General features: G+C 37.2%; 1 protein-coding gene and 1 long non-coding RNA gene across 11 annotated transcripts in view; one reads left to right on the top strand and one right to left on the bottom strand.

Annotated features, from left to right (window-relative positions):
• The window catches only part of LOC136031218 (uncharacterized), a 128,034-nt gene that overhangs the window by 74,253 nt on the left and 38,407 nt on the right, over positions 1-15,374 (bottom strand). For all 10 annotated transcript variants that reach the window (XM_065710607.1, XM_065710604.1, XM_065710603.1 and 7 more), the window contains exons 2-3: positions 9,293-9,400; positions 1,253-1,417 (exon numbers count right to left, since the gene is read on the bottom strand). In XM_065710607.1, the coding sequence (XP_065566679.1) occupies positions 1,253-1,417; positions 9,293-9,400 (273 nt within the window). The remainder of the gene's footprint in view (positions 1-1,252; positions 1,418-9,292; positions 9,401-15,374) is intronic.
• LOC136031220 (uncharacterized) overlaps positions 9,436-15,374 on the top strand; it is a 43,409-nt gene continuing 37,470 nt past the window's right edge. The window contains exon 1 of the long non-coding RNA XR_010618461.1: positions 9,436-9,533. This is a non-coding gene — a long non-coding RNA (uncharacterized LOC136031220). The remainder of the gene's footprint in view (positions 9,534-15,374) is intronic.

The following is a 15,374-nucleotide window of genomic DNA, read 5'->3' on the forward strand; positions in this document are numbered from 1 at the left end:
TAAGTGGTTCCCAAAAATTTCAAAGTCCAAACATTATATGTTCCAAAATAATTCGAAGTCCCAATAAAATTCTTAGCCCCCAAAAAATCTATCAAAAACAAAATTGTGTTAAAAAAAGTTTCGAAGTTCCAAAGAAAAGAAAAATTTCGAAGTTCAAAATAACATTGAGGGGAGGGGCAAAACTTGGGGCCCTGGTGGGGGACTTGGGGCCCAGGTGGTGGATATGGAGCCCTGAATGGGAATGTGGAGACCCAAACTCATGCGCAAGCCCGGTAATGGAAAATTGATATGCTCAGAGCCATTATATTACAATAATGATACCTGGCCGATTGTAGCCATAACAAATTATCAGTAATCAATAATCAATAATCGGCTCGATACCGCTAGAGTACAAAAAGATCTCATCCAATTGTATATTAGATTCCATATCAAAACTTAATTTAGTAGACATCATGCTACTTCAAAATCTCTTCAATTATTGAATAATATACCAAAATATTTGGCTGAGATAATGGGGTACTGGCCGCATGTATTCGTGGCGATGTTTCAGAAAGAATATCTGGTATGCATTCCCAAGAATGTTCTTATCGCCCTGGAAGTTGTGATAACGCTTGTATCAATTGAATGGTTACATCAAGAATATATTGTTTCCAGAAAATATTAAATCTCGTATTAGTTTCTAGCTGGATACAAGGGAATAGCAACTCCAATAGAACATTGGGATAGGGCCCTACTTAAATAGACTGATGTGGTATTGGGAAAGGGCCCCACTTAAATAAAACGATGTGCTATGAGGAGTTAGCAACCCCAAAAGTATATCGGGTAGGGGTCCCGCTTGAAAGCTGAATAGGGATGCTACTACTAACATAGGTTCTAAGATTACAATCTAGCTTTTGAAGAGAAAAATACTGCTAGCAACTATCAACAGAACACTGTCAGCTGCCTGTGCCGAGCACGCAGTAGCTGACTCGATCGAGTTTTCTATACTTCTTTTTGGTTCAAAATTTCATGTTAACCATTCTGAGATTAAAATTGGAATATAAAGTTTGTATTTAACGGTTTTTGAAGTCACAAATATTAAGCTAGGTATACGAAGGTGTGTTTTTCCAACACTGAAAGGAAAAATTGACACTTTTTTGTCGGTCAGGTACCGCTTACCAAAATGAGTAAAGACCCCTCCGTAGTAAAATATTGGCTACATTCCTGCTGAAACCACGGGGTAATAGATCTTAGTGAATCAACAAATAATTACCAGCTAAAGCATCCTTCTGGATAACAATCCCTTTATGTGGTCCACCAGCAACGAATACCTTGCTTCCATCAACTCCATTTTCTTCTGGCGCCTCCGCCCTTCTTCGCTCTATGGATATGATTGTTGACTTAGCGGTTTTTTTCCGTGGTGTCAAAATAATTTTTTCTGTAAAATAGTTTAGTCATATTTGGTTAAAACTGGCATGCACACAAGATTACAATTTGGAAGGGGCAGGCAGATAAAAGGATGAATAAAACATGCGAAGCAAACGAAAGATATGGGTTATTACGGGAAAACTCTAACATACTGAGATTTAATGCAGAGTCCAAAGATCCCCACCCCTCCTGAGTTCTGAAGCAATTAACGTAAAAGGTTATAGATCTGAAAAGCAAAATGCACGGTTTTATTTAACTTTTAAATAATAACGAATGTCAAAATGCTAATTCAATTAGAAGGACCTTTGCTTATCCCCTCTTCGAGCTACGATACAGGGCATAAAAAACAAAACAAAAATGCTTTTCAAAAAACTCCATGGTAGAATACATGCTTGACATTGTTAGATATAAGTGACAAGTTTAATAGGTTAGTTTTAAGGGGTGATCTGAGGCTCATTAGTGCAAGAGTAAATGGACTAGTTAGCATGGCTAAGTATTGGGAGAAACCAGTATCTGTACCAAAAGAAAGATTATTAAAGGCAGCATTCTAATCCGTGTTTGAGATATAGCACAAAAGGTTCTAGGGATAGCAGGATAGCCAAGTAAGACATATTTTTAAAAATTGTGGAGAAGCTAGGCTGTGGAACATTGGGAATGGATTAGGGCTAAAAAGGGGTGGGAGGAGGGGGGAAAAGTGAATGTCATTTCAGAGTCAGAAATTTTAGAAATGGAAACATTAAGTATTTACATCCATCTCTCTCTCTCTCTCTGCTCTGCATACTAAGATTAAGAAAGAATGGGGAGAGGAACTTTTTGTACGGCTCAATATTAAGAAATTGAAGTGGATAATATCGGCGAAAGGAAATCTTTTGCAACTTGATAATCTTTAACAAGCAAGGTAATAAAACAAAAAAAATGAAAAGAGTGAGGTTAAAGGCAGGTCCTAACTTTTGCCCAATGTGTGGAGATTGGGAGGACGATTTAATCCTTTTTCTGAGTTTTTGAAAGGAATTCAAAGGACTGATGGAGTTTAAAAGGAAAAAAAAGCAGATATTATATTTAGTGATAGAAATTTTACAGGGATAAACAATTTGGATTGTTGGTTAGTTTAGGTATGGCATGCCAGAGAGGGATCATCTTTCTTTGATTTATTTATTCAGCTAGAATACAAGGATGTGCAATTCTGCGCAATTGATGCTCGAGAGAAGATTCCCTTCCAACAGAGACTAATGCAAGATGACAATATATTGCATATTTCTAAATTACAACTTAACCAAGTCCATTATTATGCACTTTCGGAGGTTTTAGCATTATGGCAACTTGATGAAGCGAGGGATAGGGATACAGCTATTGAAAAAAAGATCCATATTCCACCTCCAAGGAAAGACAATGAAGATTGAAAGGGCATTTAGGGTTTTCCACTAACAATCAATCATACATAACCATTCAAACGCTAGAAAAAAAATTGAGAACAATAAATTAAACAAATTGACATCCTAGAGGAGGTTTCCTCCCAGAAATTACACCCTAGATAAAAGGAGCTTTGCCTGTGACTTGAAACCAGGAATACTAGGAGTATCTTTCAAGTAATTACTCTTTTTAAAATGCCCCCGAGTTTGGAGATTACCAGTATAACCCTATTTCGATAATAATTTCCCTGATTTATGGTAAAATTTTGCATTGTTTTTTTTAATCTTTACAAACTTAGTCGTCCAAACTGAAACTCCATGAGTAATATACAAGAAAATGTTTAAAAATAAATTACTTGGAAAACTTTGTGAGGAACTGTACCTTTTACCCTACATCACCAACGGGTTTTGCTTAATTTGTCGGTTATCGCACTTGAATGTTGTTTTTTTTTATGACAGGTTTCCAACAATTGAAAAACCTGAGTATTTTGTTGCTGCTCCTCTTTGTATCGAATTTCCAATAACTATGATTTGACAATTTCCTTCACTTTACAAATGTCTAGAAAATACAATGAAAAATGTTCCAGGAAATTAAAGGCAAATAAATCTTGTTGAGAAAATGTTTGAAACTCGGAAAATTATTAATTTCCTTTAAAAAAACATAAAGTGAAAGTAATACCAGGAAGATCCATATTTCACGCAAATAGAATGGAAGCAGTCTAGGTCAGGTATGTTTGACTGGATTAATGATAATGATAAAAAAAGGGGGGTCCCAGGCTTGAAAATTGGGAGACCCCGCGGCCAATTTCTTCCTTCTCGACAAAAATCAACCACTCTGATACCATTGATGTAGATTCAATAAAACCATTCCAAGGTAGAACCTTTAACTTGAACCTTCACGAGCTTGAATGATCTCAGAGTAGTCCACCGTGCCAAACTCTTTTTCGGTTGCAAAAATACAGCTGCAGGTACAAGTTCACCTTCAAATTTATTAATCCAATCAATCAGTTTTAGAACTGCTATATCTGAACATGGTCCTTTTCTTAACCCGAATTGGTTTTCTGGTAAAACTATAGGCCTATTTCATTCAATAAAATTGTTTGATTAAGCGTGTACTACTTTCCCATATGATTTCGAGAAAAAACAAGAGCTAAGAGCTCATATGGCACTTGTGACGAGGCAAGAAGAGCTAAGAGCCAAAAGCCCATATGGTATGAGCTCTAACACAATTCTAAGAATCAATAGATTGATTTAAAAGGAAAATCAGAGGCTTAATGCCGGTCAGGATTTAAAATAAGAGCTCTGAGTCACGATGCCCTTCTAAATATCAAAATTCATTCAGATCCGATCACCCATTCGTAAGTTATAAATACCTCATTTTTTTCTAATTTTTTCTCTCCCTTTAGCTCCCCAGATGGTCAAATCTGGGAAAACGACTTTATCAAGTCAATTTTCGCAGCTCCCTGACACGCCTACCAATTTCCATCGTCCTAGCACGTCCAGAAGCACCAAACTCTCCAAATCACTGAACCCCTCTCCCTAGCTCCCCCAAAGAGAGCGAATCCAGTACGGTTACGTCAATCATGTATCAAGGACATTTGCTTATTCTATCCATCAAGCTTAATCCCGATTCCTCCACTCCAAGTGTTTTCCAAGATTTCCCCCTCCAACTCCCCCCAATGTCAAAAGATCTGGTCGGGATTTGAAATAAGAGCTCTGAGACATGAATGCCTTCTAAATATCAAATTTCTTTAAGATCCGATCACCTATTCGTACGCTAAAAATACCCCAATTTTCATGTTTTCCAAGAATTCCGGTTTCCCCCTCCAACTCCCCCAATGTCACAGGATCTGGTCGAAATTTAAAATTAGAGCTTTAAAGCATAAGATCCTTCTAAATATCAAATTTCATTAAGATCAGGTCACCCTTTCGTAAGTTACAAATACCTCAGTTTTCAAAATTACCCCCCCCCCAACTCCACCAAAGAGAGCAGATCCGGTCCGGTTATGTCAGTCACGTATCTTAGACAGTTTTTTATTCTTCCCATCCAGTTTCATCCTGATCTCTCCGCTTTAAGTATTTCTAAGATTTCCGGTCCCCCCCAACTCCCCCCCCCCAATGACGCTGGATCCGGTTGAGATTTAAAATAAGAGATCTGAGTTACGATGTCCTTCTAAATATGAAGTTTCATGAAGATCCGATCACTCCTTCGTAAGTTAAAAATACGTCATTTTTTCTAATTTTTCAGAATTAACCCCCCCCCCAATAGAGCGGATCCGTTCCAATTATGTAAATCACGTATCTAAGACTTCTGATTATTTTCCCCACTAAGTTTCATCCCGATCCCTCCACTCTAAGTGTTTTCCAAGATTTTAGGTTTCCCCCTCCCAACTCCCCCCAATGTCACCAGATCCAGTCGGGATTTAAAATAACAGCTCTGAGATACGATATCCTTCCAAACATCAAATTTCATTAAGATCTAATCAACCGTTCGTAAGTTAAAAGTACTTCAATTTTTCTATTTTTTTCGAATTAACGGGCCCCCCACTCCTCCCCAGATGGTCAAATCGGGAAAACGACTATTTCTAATTTAATCTGGTCCGGTCCCTGATAAGCCTGCCAAATTTCATCGTCCTAGCTTACCTGGAAGTACCTAAAGTAGCAAAACCGGGACCGACAGACCGACAGACAGACCGACAGAATTTGCGATTGCTATATGTCACTTGGTTAATACCAAGTGCCATAAAAAACAAGAGCTAAGAGCTCATATGGCACTTGTGACGAGGTCGGAAGAGCCGAGAGCTCATATGGTACGAGGTCGGAAGAGCCAAGAGCTCATTTGGACGAGGTCGGAAGAGCCGAGAGCTCATATGGTACGAGGTCGGAAGAGCCAAGAGCCAAGAGCTCATTTGCCACTTGTGAGAAGGTCAGAACCTAAAGTTAAACTTTATAGCACAAGATCCTTCTAAATATCAAATTTCATTAAGATCTGGTCACCCTTTCGTAAGTTACAAATACCTCAATTTTCAAAATTACCTCCCCCCTCCCAATTCCACCAAAGAGAGCAGATCCGGTCCAGTTATGTCAGTCACGTATCTTAGACAGGTTTCTATTCTTCCCATCCAGTTTCATCCTGATCTCACCGCTTTAAGTATTTTCTAAGATTTCCGGTCCCCCCAACTGCCCCCCCCCAATTACGTTTGATCCGGTTGAGATTTAAAATAAGATATCAGAGTTACGAGGTCCTTCTAAATATGAAGTTTCATGAAGATCCGATCACTCCTTCGTAAGTTAAAAATACGTTATTTTTCTTATTTTTCAGAATTACCCCCCCCCCCCCCGCAATTGAGCGGATCCGTTCCAATTATGTAAATTACGTATGCAAGACTTTTGCTTATTTTTCCAACCAAGTTTCATCCCAATCCCTCCAATCTAAGCGTTTCCCATCATTTTAGGTCTCCCCACCCCAAACTTCCCCCAATGTCACCAGATCCGGTCAGGATTTAAAATAAGAGCTTTGAGCCACGATATCCTTCTAAAAATCAAATTTCATGGAGATCCAATCACCCGTTCGTAAGTTAAAAATACCTCATTTTTTCTAATTTTTCAGAATTAACCCCCCCCCCCAACTACCCAAAAGAGAGCGGATCCGTTCCGTTTATGTCAATCATCTATCTAGGACTTGTGTTTATTTTTCCCACCATGTTTCATCCCGATCCCTCCACTCTAAGTGTTTTCCAAGTTTTAGGTTCCCCCTCCCAACTCCCCGCCCCCATCACAAGATCTGGTCGGGATTTAAAATAAGAGCTCTAAGACACGATATCCTTCTAAACATCAAATTTCATTGAGATCCGATCACCCGTTCGCAAGTTGAAAATACCTCATTTTTCTAATTTTTAAGACTTACTCCCCCCCCCCCAACTACCCCAAAGAGAACAAATAAGTTCCGATTATGTCAATCATGTATCTAGGACTTGCGCTTATTTTTCCCATCAAGTTTCATCCCGATCCCTCTACTCTAAGTGTTTTCCAAGATTTTAGGTTTCCCCCCTCCAACTCCCCCCAATGTCATCAGACCCAGTCGGGATTTAAAATAAGAGCTCTGAGACACAATATCATTCCAAACATCAAATTTCATTAAGATCCAATCACCCGCTCATAAGTTAAAAATACTTCATTTTTTCTATTTTTCCGAATTAACCGGCCCCTACTCCCCCCCCAGATGGTCAAATCGGGAAAACGACTATTTCTAATTTAATCTGGTCCGGTCCCTGATACGCTTGCCAAATTTCATCGTCCTAGCTTACCTGGAAGTGCCTAAAGTAGCAAAACCGGGACTTTAGGTTTTCCCCCTCCGACTCCCCCCAATGTCATCAGATCCGGTCGGGATTTAAAATAAGAGCTCTAAGACACAATATCATTCCAAACATGAAATTTCATTAAGATCCAAATACCCCCTGATAAGTTAAAAATACTTCATTTTTTCTATTTTTTGCGAATTAACCGGGCCCCCACTCCCCCCCCAGATGGTCAAATCGGGAAAACGACTATTTCTAATTTAATCTGGTGCGGTCCCTGATACGCTTGCCAAATTTCATCGTCCTAGCTTACCTGGAAGTGCCTAAAGTAGCAAAACCGGGACCGACAGACCGACAGACAGACCGACAGACAGACCGACAGAATTTGCGATTGCTATATGTCACTTGGTTAATACCAAGTGCCATAAAAACGAGTCTTCGAAATGCTGGGTCATCTTTTTTCCTTCCCTCATGGAGTTTTTTCAGTACGAACTGTTATTAGGCTACCGAAAAAGAAAATTAAACAAAAAAGAAACACAAACACATCAAAATTAAATGATTTTCCAAGAAGCCAATTCGACCACAGATAATCCTAAATGAATTTGATATTTGAGCAAATATACACGTTTTATTGACTTGAAAATTAAATAATGCAAAGCAAAATAAATTCAGCAAACCGATTATGCATAGTTAAACACAAAATACAAATATAAATACTGGATAATACACACAAGGCTAAATTACCCTTATAAATCGTTATCACAATTCATTGCTAAAATTGCAAATTTTACAAAATAAAGCATGCAAAAAAAGAAAAAAAGCAACACGAAATACGGTAAACACTAAAAAACGGTAACCATAAAAATATGGTAAACATATTGAAAACAGAAGCAATTAATGAAGATATACATAATTAAAAACATGAGCTTCTGACTTTTTAGCTTGTTCCTAACATTGGAAAATTGAAGACGCATCTCATAGACTACTTTCATAGCATTACAGGATAGGTATAAGAACGAGTTTATTATTCCTACGAGAACAGTTTTTTGTTCCAGGTTAAACGAGAGCATAATCTACATGAACTACAACATCTAGCTGAAGAATCTGGCGCCATTTTTATATGAAGGATACAATTATTTTCGGTAGTCTTAGAGCTCAAGCTAATGAAAACTTTTGGTCCAAATAATGATCATGCTCCCCTACATTCTAAGAAGTAATTTAACCAATGAAAACAATTAAACAAGGCCTTTAGATTAGAGCCGGATCTAGGAGGGCAGAAGGAAGCAAACGTCCCAGACAGCATGGCTGGGGCGTGGCAAAACCAACTAAAGATTAAAGATAAAATAAAAATCCCGAGAAGTAACTAATCCAAAGTTTTAAATTATCTAAATTGTTTTTCCCGAGTATTTTGCCACGAATAATTGCACATTTTTAGTATAAGCATAGCACCTGGATATACATAAGATTTTTTTTGTTCATTAATTAAAAAAGAAAAAAAAGGGATTTTTCACAGAGACGTAAAGACTACACTAAACCAAACTCGATAAACTAAATTGAAAAATCGTTTGGCCAAACATACGATACGTTTTTTTGTGAATTTTGAGGCGCTCAAATTGCAAGATTCTCAGTTATACTTAGTTTAAACTACTTTTCCAGACTTGTTTGTGTTTCAAAGTATAGCATGCAATATGGTACGAGCATTTTTGGTCACCTAAGATATAAAACAATAAACAGTAAGCCGGAAGTTTGAAAACCCTTTTTAGCCCTTTAACCACTGTTACATCGTCATACTGGTTATATGGTTATGATTGTAAATGAATGATATACTTAAAAAAAAAGTCTACGATAGGCCTTAAACTAGACGATACAAAAACACCAAAAGTAACTAGACTTCAAGCGAACGATTTCCTGTCTACTGCAAGAACAGATAAAAACAGTACAGTTCCAGGCTTGGAGTCAGTTTTGGTGGTCAAAAACTTGTCAATCAACGGCAATTTTTTCGTTGGCAACACAATATTCAAGACAAAAGTTACAACTCTTGGACAGTCATGAAATCATTCCCCATAATCTTATGAAGATGACCACACGGCGGGAAATCATCCGTTTGAACCGAGTTTAGATACACAAAACACAGAAAGATTCCAATTTAATCATTCGTTAAAACAAAAGAGAACTTACCCTGTAAATCAACCTGTCCCATTTTGTTGTGGATGTCTCGGATGAGTTTCCGAGACGAAACGACGACAGTTCTACCCACGTACGGGCGAGAGTCCAACTTCTGTGAACCTAGAACAAAAATAAGCAGTTTCATCTGAGTTCTTCCCATGTTGCAACTTCAAAAAATGAGCACAATTCGATAATTCATACAAGGTCAAACAAAGCGAGGGGATTTTCCCAAATGGTTATCAAGCTCCTTATGGTAAGTACAATCAAACCGGGACATATCGACCAAAAATTACGAAAGATCTAGTTGATTTAGAATTACTGAAAAACTATTTACAAATCTTTCCAGTTTCAGAGGCTATATTACCAGTGGCGCTTTCGGCTTCGAGCAAATTAACCCTAAAAAAAGGTTGTTTCGCCAAATGAAAGCAAAGAGGAACATTAAAGCTAAAACTTAAAGAAAGGATCCTATATTTGAAGGGAACTGCCATCCCATCCCACCCCCTATGGGTCTTGGCGTCAAAGTTTGACTAGTGGTTGTCTACAGCCCTTTTAGAGTCGAATACATACAGCCAGATGGTGAGTAACTGCAAGTCTTATTTCCTGGCCGCAAATTTTTTGTTTACCAATTCCTTTCAAAATAATTGAATTGACCTATTAATAATTGAATTAGTATTGAATTAACACCTAAAGCACATTTTTCAAAACTGTAAAGCAAATATGAGCAATAAGCCATTTCTTACTCAGAGAAGTGCAATATTTTTTAAAATTTTACTGTATTGTGTAATTGTATTGTAATTGTAGCTGCTTATCCCCAGGCGTGTTTTGTGCCCAAGGCGTGCTTCTTGTTGGGTTTTAACTATAAAGCCAATTGGGTACTAGTTTGAAATTTGTCATTCTTGAAACGTCTAGAAAAGAAAGTACCGCTTTAGCGTAAAGGGCGAGGGATTGAGTGTCTGAAACCAACCTATATGTAAATAATATATGATTATATTCAGTTTAAATGTTATTTTTTACTTTCATTTGAAGAAAAATGCTCCTTTATAGGTAGTGGATTCCATAACAGCGCGCCATAGCAGCCAGTTCCAGGTCCCAAGCAACCAGTAGATGTTATTGATTATCGATTTATTATGTACACCAGTTTGTTACGTAATACGAGATGTTTTTCTTCGTGATTTCTTTGGTATTTATATAATTGTTTACCTGAGCAAATTTACTTAGGATGACGTAATTTCTTCAAGACTTGTTTCTTCAGACCCGCTAGTCAAGTCGGGAACCCCCTGTTGTAACTGAGGATGACGTATTGCGCACACGTGGGTGTTATATAATACTTTAAGATATATTTTTTTTCTTCATTGCTTTTCTCCTTCGAGATTTCGTTTTGTTCAAGATTTGTTGTTTCTCCAAGGCGTTTTTTTTCTTCGAGATTCCTTATCCTCCAAGATTTTCTTTTGTTTCGAGATATTTTTTCTTCAAGACATTTTCTTTGGGATATTTTTCTTCAAGGTGATTTTCCCCTCAAGCTGTTTTATCAAGGCAACCCCCAAACCGCTTACAAAGGATGTGTTTTGATTCAGGGAACCTTAATAATCCGTCATCAAAGACTTTAGTCCGCTTTAGGAATTGAACGCAAGACCAGAGATTTCCCCAACGGAATCGCGCTAGCATCCAACAATGTTATTGATGATTGATCTATTACCCTAATGGTTAGAATACGGTACACCTTCTTATACGGTCAATAGTCTATGTTTTCTTCTTCGCTACAGAGCATTATACGGTTGTATTTATACAGTCATATAGTTTACAGTTATATAGACAATCTTGAACAGGAGTACCTAATGACTAGATGTACACAGGCTACAAGATACCTTAATTACAACAGTGAAATATATTGATGATACAACATGGAAGACAAAATCTAAAGAATGAAGACAAAGATATATAAGGTAAATATAAGTTTATAGCAATTATGAGATATTTATAAACATTATTAAAGCATTTCATTCTTAGGGCATTGAAATCAATATTATACAGATAGGAAAGGGTACTTTCCACTATGAAGTCATTCAATGGAGGATTGTCTACATAAATGCTAAGAAATTCACTGTAAGTATACCCAGGTCATCAAAAACAAAGTACTGCGTGAAAACCGCAGCTTTTGAAGGATAAATCTTGTACTCGCTTCCCATTTGGTCCAAGAACCTTTATAATCTGACAAGAACAACTATAAATCCGTACAATGTATTCAACATTACCTTGAATAAGCCTTTTCCTTATTTCCTTCAATCAGTGGTTTTATATATTTTCCCCTGTAAAGTTAAAATCTTCTAAACCATACAAAAATTACCTTCTAAAAACAAGGCAGCACACTCCTTGCATTTTAAATATGGCTCTTAAGTTTTAACATTGCTCCTTACCTTTGGCAAAACATTTGATCTAATTCAATATCTTCTCGAAGTTAATTTATATTGTTAAAAAGGGCATAAAATTAAAACATTTTCTTGAATGATCCTTTTCCTTATTTCCAGTGATAAAAAATAGCAGCGAAGACTGTTTATTTCCAGTGGTTTTGCAAAAATTCCCCATTAATGTTAATAAGGTCAAAGAATTTAAAAGATTTTCTTGAATAAGCCTTTTCGTTATTCCTTTCAACCAGTGATTTTATATATTCTCTTCTGTAAAACTAAAACCTTGTAGAACATACGAAAATTATCTTCTACACACATTTAACCCTCCCATTGCATTTTAGATATTGCTCTTTAGGTTTTAACATCGCTCCTTACTTTTAGCAAAACATTTGGTCTAATGCAATAGATCAATTTTAATTAAAATCTTTTTAACCAAAGAGTTGAAAAACTATATGCCTCACCATTCGCCTGCGAGTCCAGGGGACTTGTTGGTCATTTGTCAATCCTATGACACAGTATTCCATCTTTATACTACAAACGACAAAGCCTATTGAGCTAAGGTCATTTGCTCGCCAGTGAGTTTAAACAAATTCAGTTCCCCGTTTTGCATACAAGTCCAGAAGACAGTGACCGTCAACCATCAACCCAAAATCAATCGGATCTTTTATCTATTAGTTCAATGATTATCTACCTTAATTCTGCCCTAGGAATAAAGTATGGATGGATGGATGATAGATTTATCTATCAACAAGTGAAATGACATCATTTTTATAGAATCCTAAAAAGAGTTTGTCCCAGATTTGCCCCTCACTCACTTGGACTATCTGTCTTGACTTTTTCCACAATTAAACCATAGGTTGATGCCTGCAACTACTTGATTTTGATATTGTTTCGTCTTTAATTTTATATTTCCTCATAACTAAAAACGACATAAAATTTAAAACATTTTCTTGAATGAGTCTTTTCCTTATTCTGTTCATCCAGTAGTTTATATATTTTCCCCTGTAAAATTAAAACCTTCTAAAACATACAGAAATCACCTTCTAAAAACAGGGCAACTCCCTCCTTGCCTTTTAGATATGGTTCTAAGTTGTAACATCGCTCCTTACTTTTGGCAAGACATTTGATCTAATTCAATATCTTTTCGGTTTTAATTTCATATTTCCTTATTATTAAAAAAGGCATAAAATTTAAAATATTTTCTTGAATAAACATGTTCCTTATTCCTTGTCCTGTAGTGGCGCAGTGGATTTGACCTTAGCTTGGTAATACGGGACCCAGAGATCGAATCATGCTGCAGGAATGCACTGCAGGGCCGACGCAGGGACCTTAGTAGTCAAGAAGCGTCGTTAATTCTTAAATAAAATAATAATAATAAAATGTTCCTTATTCCGTTCTGTGTTGGCGCAGTGGGTTTGACCTTAGCTTGGTAACACGGGACCCAGAGATCGAATCATGCTGCAGTAATGCACCGCAGGGCCGACGCAGGGACCTTAGTAGTCAAGAAGCGTCGTTAACCTGATGCAATGCAATGTTCCTTATTCCATTCAACCAATAGTTTTATATATTTTCCCCTGTAAGATTAGAACCTTCTAAAATATACAGAAATTACCTTCTTAAAATAGGGCAACCGTCTTCTAGCATTCTAGATATGGCTCTGAGTTTAAACATCGCTCCTTACTCTGAGCAAAGGTTTGACCTAATTCAATGTATTTTCGTCTTTAATTTTATATTTCCTTATTGCTAAAAAGGGAATAGAATTTAAAAGTGTTTTTAATGAGCCTTCTCCTTATTTCCAGTGATTTTCTAAAAATTGACTGCACGACGGTACCCGTCATCATCACTTAAGCGTTTTCTGGTGTTTGAATATTCTGACACATATTTTTTATTTGAACAGTAGGAAAAATACAATTTCATTGCTAGATCGTGATACACTATGGCAATTACCAGCCTATGACACTCTGGATGGCTCTTCGCACACTCTGACTCCAGTTAACATTCCTAAATCATTTTTAGAAATTTTCTTGATATAAATTATGCCTTAAATCCATTGCTTTGTGTTTTTACAAGCCATTCATATTACCTCCGTAGGTATTTCGATTTTTGGTCCTTGAATTTTGGGTAGTAGTATGGGGTCTCTACGTCCAAACGGTCACAACCTCCCGCATGCCTATACAATCGTTTAAACATTTTATTTGGGAACCCTTATCTACTTTGTCCGGGACCTATAGGAAAGGGCTTTAACCCCCAAATTTACAGACTAATAGTATTTCACGACGAAATCATAAGCAATTCAAAGAAGAAATAAGTTGTTATTAATTTTAGGTTTAATTAATGGTTGCCTGTTGACTCTAAAAATGCAGATCCCTCTTGCACCTCTCATTAAAAATGCTAGGCCCAAGGTATCCTATGGTATCTGTTAACATTCCTAAAGCTTTTTCAGACATTTACTTGACATAAATCATGCTTTAAATCCATTGCTTTGAGATTTCAGAAGTAGATCATATTACCCCCTAGGTATTTTCGAATATTCTTTAAATAAAATTATACACAAAACCCCCCCCCCCCCTTCTGGCAGGGCGCTTAAAGAGGTTCAAGTTCCAATTCTGCTGGCTCCAACCCTAGTTCCAGTCCCAGTCCCGGTTCCATCGATTCTGGTTCCGTCAGCTCCGATTCCTCTACTCCCCCCCCCAATCCCACGGTTCCGATTCCAACAATTTCACTCCAAGCTAAAAAATCCCAGGATTTTTATTCGGCTGCCCCCGTGGTACTCTATGGCTAGTCATCAACAGCACCTATTTTATTCTATGTTTTCGAACAGTATTATGTGTACACTGGAACGATAAATACTTACATCTTATTTTAAAAGGTGAAGATAAAATATTTCAGGGAAGTGTGTCTTCATGATAAAGTTATCATAGCATTTATTGTTGAAAAAGGAAAGTATTTGATTTCAAACAGTTCGTGGTAACGAACTGTAGTAAGGAGCGACCCGGCTCAATAGTAACCAAAAGTCTAAAAAATGGAATTTTGATACCAATACCTACATCAAAAGAATCGCATTTTAATGCTGATTTTAAATATATAAGTTTCATCAAGTTTAGTCTTACCCATCAAAAGTTATGAGCCTGACAAAATTTGCGTTATTTTAGAAAATAGGGGGAAACGCCCCCTAGAAGTCATAGAATCTTAACGAAAATCACACCATCAGATTCAGCGTATCAGAGAACCCTACTGTAGAAGTTTCAAGCTCCTATCTACAAAAATGTGGAATTTTGTATTTTTTGCCAGAAGGCAGATCACGGATGCGTGTTTATTTGGTTTTTTTCTTCCCAGGGGTGATCGTATCGACCCAGTTGTCCTAGAATGTTGCAAGAGGGCTCATTCTAACGGAAATGAAAAGTTCTAGTGCCCTTTTTAAGTGACCAAAAAAATTGGAGGGCACCTAGGCCCCCTCCCACGCTAATTATTTTACCAAAGTCAACGGATCAAAATTCTGAGATAGCCATTTTATTCAGCGTAGTCCAAAAACCTTATAACTATGTCTTTGGGGACGACTTACTCCCCCACAGTCCCCATGGGAGGGGCAACAAGTTACAAACTTTGACCAGTGCTTACATATAGTAATGGTTATTGGGAAGTGTATAGGCGTTTTCAGGAGGATTTGTTTTGGTTGGTGTAGGAGTTGA

Source organism: Artemia franciscana, chromosome 9, assembly GCF_032884065.1.
Source record: "Artemia franciscana chromosome 9, ASM3288406v1, whole genome shotgun sequence".
Classification (NCBI taxonomy): domain Eukaryota; kingdom Metazoa; phylum Arthropoda; class Branchiopoda; order Anostraca; family Artemiidae; genus Artemia; species Artemia franciscana.